The 8,746-nt window shown below is 44.4% G+C and overlaps 1 protein-coding gene across 1 annotated transcript; it reads right to left on the minus strand.

Annotated features, from left to right (window-relative positions):
- Positions 1 to 230: 230 nt before the first annotated feature.
- On the minus strand, positions 231 to 8,502 carry LOC108944115 (uncharacterized). Its single transcript, XM_070176113.1, has 4 exons — positions 8,152 to 8,502; positions 7,162 to 7,330; positions 1,650 to 1,706; positions 231 to 625 (listed from the first exon to the last, which is right to left on the minus strand). Exons 1-4 carry the CDS (start codon positions 8,500 to 8,502, stop codon positions 231 to 233), a joined length of 972 nt encoding a protein of 323 aa, XP_070032214.1.
- Between the last annotated feature and the right edge of the window lie 244 nt (positions 8,503 to 8,746).

The following is an 8,746-nucleotide window of genomic DNA, read 5'->3' on the forward strand; positions in this document are numbered from 1 at the left end:
CTAGTCTTCGGCACCACATTATCCCTCTTCCACTCAATAACCGGCTCATTAGTAAATTCAAACCTCACAGTTCTAGTTCGGATGTTGAGCTTGGCAAAACATGAATAAAGCCAATCCATCCCCATAATTACATCAAAATCAACCATCCCCAATTCAATGAGATTGGCCACGGTGTCCCAACCACGCACTGTGACAACATAACCCCTATAAACTCGTGCGACCATAATAGACTAGCCAACCAGAGTAGATACAGAGAATGGCTTAGGACGTTGTTCTGGTTCTATTCCAAATTCCATAGCAACATAAGGGGTAATATAGGACAAGGTGGAGTTTGGATCAATAAGAGCATATACATCATGAGTTTGGACAGTCAATATACCTGTGACAACATCAAGAGAAGCCGCTGCATTCTGGCGACCACTCATAGCATAGAAACGGCTGGGTCTTCCTGAACTCTGTGCACCTCCCCTAGCCGCGCCATGCCCTGCTGGTACCGGAGTGCCTTGAGCTGGAGGGGGTGCTGAAGATGTAGCAGCTGCAGAACTAGATGGCTGCGCTGTGCCCCTGCCCGCACCCTGGCGGGATGAACGACACTCCCTCTGAATATGACCCCTCAATTCGCACCCTGTAACATATAGGTAAGTCCATGTACCAGATCCCCAAGTGCATCTTCCCACACCTAGGGCATAGGGGTCTCCATTGCTACTGGAATCTCCCTCCTGATCGGCCCTGCTGCCCTGATTGGGCCTAAAATGACTCCCCTGCAGCTGACTGGGCCCTGCTGGTGGTGCACTGGCTGAAGACTAAGCAACAAACTGGGATTGCCCTGATGACCCTCCCCTAAAAGCTGACCTTTCCCCACCGAATGACTCCCCAAAGTTGCCTGCGGACCGGGCCTTGCTGGTACCCTCTCGCTCCATTCTGTTCTTCAACTTACAGTTCTCTGTAGCTTGAGCAAATGCTACCATCCTCCCATAGTTCATATCTGAATTCAAGGCAGCAGTAGCGGCCTCATTGATAACCAAGGGGCTAAGGCCCTCCACAAACCGGCACACTCTAGCCTCCATAGTAGGCAACATAAGAATGGTATATTTTGACAGGCGTGCGAACTCCATGTGATACTCCCACACACTCCTACTCCCTTGCTTAAGATTCTCAAACTCTGCGGCACGGGCTGTCCTTGTCATGCCTCAACCTCGGGGAAGGCAACCGGCGCTCAACCGAGTGAACCCGGTCGAGCAAGCCTATTAAACCATTCCTACCTGACTCATTCGTAATCTAAAACGGGATCACATCACCATATGTAAAGCAGGGGAGAGATCAATTATAAAAATACATAAACGTTGCTAGTTCATTTTTCCTTATATACATTGTGCCACAGTTGAGTTCCCAAAATACAACTCAATCCAACGACCACCCCAACATACATACATGACCCACATAAACGTCTACGGAGCCTCTAAGAGTACAAAAGAGCAACATGAAAATGCCGGCAACAAGGCCCCGACTATACCTCAAGATATGAAAACTTATACAAAAGGAGGACTACATGACCCTTGGGATATATTGGGCTAACCAAAACTGCTTTGAGGAGAGAAAGAGAGCATAACCTATCTGCGATCGGCACTATCTCCGATGGAACCACTTACATCCATTCAAAGATGTAGCACCCCCAGCAAAAGGGACGTTAGTACTGTCGAATAGTACTAGTATGTAAGGCAAACACCAATCTTAGTAGAATGAACAGTGAAACAAAGAGAAGGCAGTTATAATAATCAATAAGAGTCTCATACAAATACAAAGAAAACACCAAGTAAGGGTCACATAGTTTCCAATTCAATCTTTCCATCTTTTTAGATTAATAATCTTTAATAATCTTTAGTGCCAAAGCCACAACTCACAATGCCACCGTGTTTTTACACCGAGCCCGGTCTCGGCCCGACCTGCTAAGCCAACACAGGTGAGACATATCTATATCCACATTGTAAATCAATGACTCCAACACAAATGCCATCATGTGTACAGCATGACATCCGATCTCGGCCCGATCGGCTAAGCCATCTCACCTGAGACATAACCTCTTTCAATTGTTCACTCAATTCAAAACTCTTTCCCATCTTTCGTTACATTGCACAAACAACCTCATTTATTAAGTAGTTCTTGGCACTTGGGAACATTTTACAATTCAAGTCTTTCCCTTTGTATTCGTTCAAATAACATCATCATTCATGTTGAAAAGTACCATCACATAAGGCATTTAACACATAAGGGAAGGAGCTTGGAAAATCATGATTTTGTTCTCAAATAGCATGATGACATGGTAACCATCTAAAACAATTAGGGAACATGAATCTTTCAATCCAACACACTAAGGCAAACAATTCTAGTATGATCAAGTTAGAACTTACAATAATTATTCGGACACCAGGAGTTCGACTTTAAGATAAAAAGATTTAGCCATACATACCTCAATTGCGCTTCTTTAGACTATACAATTATTCGGAACCCTTAGCAACCTCAATATACTTTTGCAATATACAAATTGAACCTAAAATTAGGAAAATGTTCATAGTTCTAGTTCTCTTTTTATTTTTCCCATACTCTTTATCACATGCATGCAAGATGAACCACTCTCATACCCATGAAGTATTACCCCAGTACCCCATTATAGCTATGTTTGAAATTAAGAGCTGGGGTGATGAAATCTTACCTTTTTGGATGAAGAATTTGGTGCTCTACATGAGTATTTCCAACCTTTGAGTGATGGTTGAAGATTATTTGATGAAAATTAGGTCCCTCTCTCTAGAACCCTCCCTCTCTCACACTAGAAATATGAGAAATGAGCTTAATAATGGACTAAAGGGGTCTTTTAATGGAATAGGGGTCGGGTTTTAAATTCAGAAAATGGGTGCCCCGACACAGGTCTGCAGTCGCATATGCGACCGCATAACGGTTATGCGGTTCGTAAAGTGACCGCAGAAATGGCCCTCAGGTACCCGAACTTACGGCCCAGATATGCGACTAGTATGCGGTCCGCATACTCATTCTACGGTCGCATAATGCAACACAGAACTCCCTCCGCAAAAACTAAAGAGGGATTATGCGATTGATATGCGGTCCGCATAGTGTTTATGCGGTCGCATAATCAACCGCAACGCTGACCTCAAATTGGCCAACGTACTGCTTCAATCTGCGGCCATTATGCGGTCCGCAGAGTGATTATGCGGCCGCATAATGGGCCGCAGAAATGTGTCCTTCTGCGAAATATTTTCCTCTAAGTTCCTCTAAGAATTTCTACTATAATAATGCAGGAATCTATCTTGGCACCACGAAACCCTGAGTTTTTGGTTTAAATATTTACGGGTCCTTACATCCTCCCCCACTGAAGATCATTCGTCCTCGAATGAGGATCAAGGTTTGCTTAACACAGTTTCAGTTGTACCACATACCATCAGCCCCAAATTTGCCTAACTTCCTAATTTCCTAAAAATTCCGCCAGAGTTTCCTTTGTATTTAGGCCTATCCACCTGTCAGAGAGCCCCCAAAACACACCTTAGCAACATATATAGAATTAAATGACACAACAGAATGTGAAATAACACCAACCGAAGCCTCATGGGGGGACATATAATTAGAAAGTAGTATCTTTATATTAGCCGAACAAGTGATACAAAATTTGGGGGGGGGGGGACAATTTTATAGAGCTATTATATGGCTATTCAAATAAATGAGGGTACTTTTCTTTCATTTCATTCTCGGCTTCCCAAGTAGCTTCTTCGACTTGTTGGTTTCGCCATAACACCTTCACAGATGCAATTTCTTTGGTTCTCAACTTTCGGACCTGCCTATCAAGAATAGAAACCAGAATTTATTCATATGACAATTCTTCACTAACCTCGATGGTCTCAACCGGCACAATAGCGGACGGAACTCCAACTACTTTCTTCAACATGGACATATGGAATACTGGGTGTACTAATGACATCTCAGGTGGTAGTTCAAGCTTGTACGCCACCTGGCTTATCCTTTGAATGATTCTACACGGCCCGACATACCTTGGACTTAATTTCCCTTTCTTTCCAAACCGCATGATCCCCTTCATGGGAGATACCTTCAAGAACACCCAATCATCTTCTTTAAACTCTAAGTCTCTGCGACGAATATCCGAGTAGGATTTTTGATGACTCTGAGTAGTTTTCAACCGCTCTTTTATGATCTTAACCTTTTACATAGCCTGATGCATAAGGTTTGGTCCTATTAGTATAGCTTCTCCAACCTCGAACCACCCAATCGGCGATCTACATCTTCTACCATACAAGGACTCGAACGGCGCCATCTGAATACTGGCATGGAAGCTATTGTTATAAGCAAATTCTATGAGCGGCAAATGATCATCCCAGCTACCCTTGAAGTCAAGCACACACGCACGCAACATGTCCTCAAGTGTCTGAATAGTCCGCTTTGCTTGCCCGACAGTCTGTGGATGGAAAGCCGTGCTAAGATTTACCTGCGTACCCAAACCTTGCTGAAACCTCTTTCAAAAATTAGCTGTGAATTGGGCCCCTCGATCGGAAATGATGGAAACTGGAGTGCCATGAAGCTTAACTATTTCCTTGATATACAATTGAGCATATTGTTCCGCAGTGTCGGTGGATTTAACTTGCAAAAAGTGAGCAGATTTTGTGAGTCGATCCACGATCACCCAAATTGAGTCAAACTTACACGGAGTGCACGGTAACCCTACCACAAAATCCATATTGATCATTTCCCATTTCCACACTGGAATTTCTATACTCTATGCTAACCCACCGGGCCTTTGATGCTCGGCCTTCACCTGTTGACAGTTTGAACATTTTGCAACAAAGTCCGCCACACCCCTTTTCATGTTATTCCACCAGTAAACTTCCTTCATATCATGATACATTTTTGTAGAGCCTGGGTGCACGGAATATCTAGAAGTATGAGTTTTTGTCATGATTCTTTCCCGAAGACCATCTACATTTAGAACACATAGTCGTCCTTGGTATTAAAATGTATCATCATCCATGCCAAGAGAAAAAGCCGTAGTCTTATGTTTATGAATCCCTTCCTTCAGTTGCACCAACACTGGATCACTGTATTGCTTTTCCTTGACCTCCGTCACAAGCGATGGTTCTGCCTTATTTCGCATAATCACTCCCCCTTCATTACAGTCCGCAAGATGAACTCCCAAACTGGCCAACTGGTGAACCTCCCAGGCCAAGGGCCTTTGACATGCCTCCAAATGAGTCAAACTACCCGTTGATTTCCAACTAAGAGCATCTACCACCACATTAGCTTTCCCCCTATGATACAAAATGTCGATGTCATAATCTTTGAGAAATTCAAGCCACCTTCTCTACCTTAATTTCAATTCCTTTTACATAAAAATGTACTGAAGACTCTTGTGGTCCGTGAATACATCGACATGGACTCCATACAAAAAATGATGCCAAATGTTTAATCCAAAAACCATCGTCACAAGCTCTAAGTCATGAGTTGGATAGTTCTTTTCATGATTCTTAAGTTGCCTTGAAGCATATGCTATAACCTTACCATGTTGCATTAATACACACCCAAGACCAATCCTTGAAGCATCGCAATACACCACAAACCCCTCAGTACCCTCTGGCAGGGTCAATACCGGCGCCGAAGTCAATCTTGATTTTAATTCTTGAAAGCTCCTTTTACAAGCATCGGACCACTGGAACTGAACCGCCTTCTGCGTCAATTTTGTCAATGGAGAGGCAAGAGTGGAGAACCCCTCCATGAACCTCATATAATACTAGGCCAAACCCAAGGTGATCGGCGTAGGCTAGTCCTTCACCGCTGCAATCTTTTGAGGATCAACCTTAATTCCTTCTTTGGAGACGACATGACCCAAGAATGTAACAGATTCAAGCCAAAATTCACATTTCAAGAACTTTGCATACAATTGGTGTTGATGAAGAGTTTGCAGAACTGCCCTGAGGTGATCGGCGTGATCCTCTCGACTTCGTGAATACACCAGGATGTCATCAATGAATACTATCACAAAGGAGTCGAGGAACGACTTGAAAACTCGATTCATATGATCCATGAAAGCTTCCGTGGCATTTGTTAGCCCGAAAGACATTACAAAAAATTCAAAGTGCCCATACCGGGTTCTAAAAGCTATTTTTGGAATATCCTGCTCCCTTACCTTCAATTGATGGTACCCCGACCGCAAATCAATTTTGGAGAAGAATTTATCACCTTGCAATTGGTCAAACAAATCATCTATTCTAGGAAATGGGTATTTGTTTTTGATTGTGACTTTGTTGAGTTACCGGTAATCAATACACATCCACAGCGATCCATCTTTCTTTCTGACAAAGAGAACTGGTGCGCCCCAAGGCGACACACTCCGTCGGATGAAACCTTTCTCTAGCAAATCCCTCAGTTATTCCTTTTGCTCTTTTAATTCTGTCGGGCCCATTATATAAGGTGGAATGGATATAGGCTGCGTGCCTGGCATCATATCAATCCCAAAATCAATCTCCCTATCTGGAGGTATTCCAGGGAGCTCATCCGGAAAGACATCGGGGAATTCATTCACAATTGGTACAGATTCAAGGGTAGGCACCTCAGCAGTGGTGTCTGTCACTCAGACCAAATGATAAATATACCCATTCCTGATCATCTTTGTGGCCTTAAGGTAAGAAATAAACCTACCTTTCAGCATAACATTATTCCCCTCCCACTCAACAATTGGCTCGTTAGGAAACTCAAGCCTCATAATTCTGGTCTGACAGTCAAGTTTTGCAAAACATGAATAGAGCCAATCTATTGCCATTATTACATTAAAATCAAATATCCCTAGTTCAATAAGATCGGCCATGGTATCCCCACCACGCACCGTGACAACACAATCCCTATAAATTTGTGCGGCCATAATAGACTCGCCAACCGGAGTAGATACAGAGAATGACTCATGAAGCTGTTCCGGTTCTATCCCGAAGCTCGTAGCAACATAAGGAGTAACATAGGACAAAGAAGATCCGGGATCAATAAGGGCATACACATCATGAGATTGAACAGTCAATATACCCGTGACGACATCTGGGGAAGCCTCTGCACTCTGTCGACCACTCATAGCATAGAATCGGCTGGGTCCTCCCAAACTCTGTGCACCACCCCTAGCTGCACCACGCCCTGTGGGTGCTGAAGAGCCTCGAGTTGGAGGCGGTGCTGAAGATGTAGCAGCTGAAGGACTGGATGACTGAGCTGTGCCCCTATCTGCACCCTGACGGGATGCACGACACCCCTCTGAATATGACCTCTCATCTCGCATCTGTAACATACTGGCATATCCAGGTAGTAGACTCCAGAATGTATCCTCCGACACTTAGGGCATGGGGCCCTCTGCTGCTGCTAGAATCTCCCTCCTGATCGACCCTGATGGTAGGACCTCCTGCTGCCCTGACCTAGCCTAAAGGGACTCCCCTGCTGCTGACTGTGCCCTGATGGTGGGGCACTAGCTGAAGACTGAGCATAAGACTGGGGTGATCCTAATGATCCTCCCCGAAAAGCTGATCTCCCACCTCCGAATGAATCCCTAAGGTTGCCCCTGATTGGGCCCTACACTACTTTCCCGTTCCATCCCGAGCTTTAACTTTCGAGCCTCCGTAGTTTGGGAAAATACCACCATCCTTCCATAGTTCATGTCAGAATTTAGAGCAGCTGTGGCCGCCTCATTAATAACTCAAGGGATAAGGCCCTGCACAAATCGACGCAGTTTTGCCTCCATAGTCGGCATCATATGAAAAACATACTTTGACAGGCGCATGAACTCTATGTGATACACCTAAACATTCCTACTACCTTGTTTAAGGGTCTTAAACTCCACAGCACAGTCTGCCTTAGTATCGGTAGGCAAGAAATGGTCTATGAAGGCATCCGCGAACTAACTCCCTCCTCACAGGAATCTTCCCACATCTCAAACCAGGAATATGCCACCCCTTTCAGACGATAAGAGGCCAATTCTACTCCCTCTACTTCAGTAGCACGCATAACTCAGAGAGTCTTATGCATCTCATCAATGAAATCCTAAGGGTCTGCCCCGGGATCAGTACTTGTGAACACTAGAGGGTCAAACTGAAGGAACCTATTTACCCTGGAACTAGAAGAATCCTCTTGCGAGGTAAATAAGGTGGTTGCAACATTTGAGCTCTGGGCCTGAGAAGCTACTAACTGAGTCAGCATCTGAATAGCTCCCCTAAGATCCCCATCAGAAATACCGGGACCTGAAGCTAGGGCTGGAGGTGGAACATGTATATCGACGGGAGGGATTGTGGCATTCTCCGCGGGTGTAGGAACTGGGGTAGTCTGTTCTGGAATAGATGAATCAGGCAATGTGATAGTAGGGGGATTATCCTCACCCGTATTATCAAATAAGGGATCAACTGCCACTCCTAGTGTGGCATTGGCTTCTTTGCCAATTCTCGCTCTCTTCTTAGATGCCATTTACTGAAAGTTAGAACAATACACGAGTTAGGGGAAAACAACCTCACGTTCCGCTCTATCGCACGATATAGAACAACAATGAAGGGTATCATTCTTAAATGTCCAATTAGCCCCTTAATTATAAATGTGGTCGACAACACACCGATAAGAAGGGCTCTACTAAACAAAAGGAGGACTACATGACCCCTGGGAGAAATGGGGCTCACCAAGACTACTGTGAGGAGAGAAAGAAAGCACCACCTAT

The sequence above is a fragment of the Nicotiana tomentosiformis genome, chromosome 5 (assembly GCF_000390325.3).
Source record: "Nicotiana tomentosiformis chromosome 5, ASM39032v3, whole genome shotgun sequence".
Classification (NCBI taxonomy): Eukaryota; Viridiplantae; Streptophyta; class Magnoliopsida; order Solanales; family Solanaceae; genus Nicotiana; species Nicotiana tomentosiformis.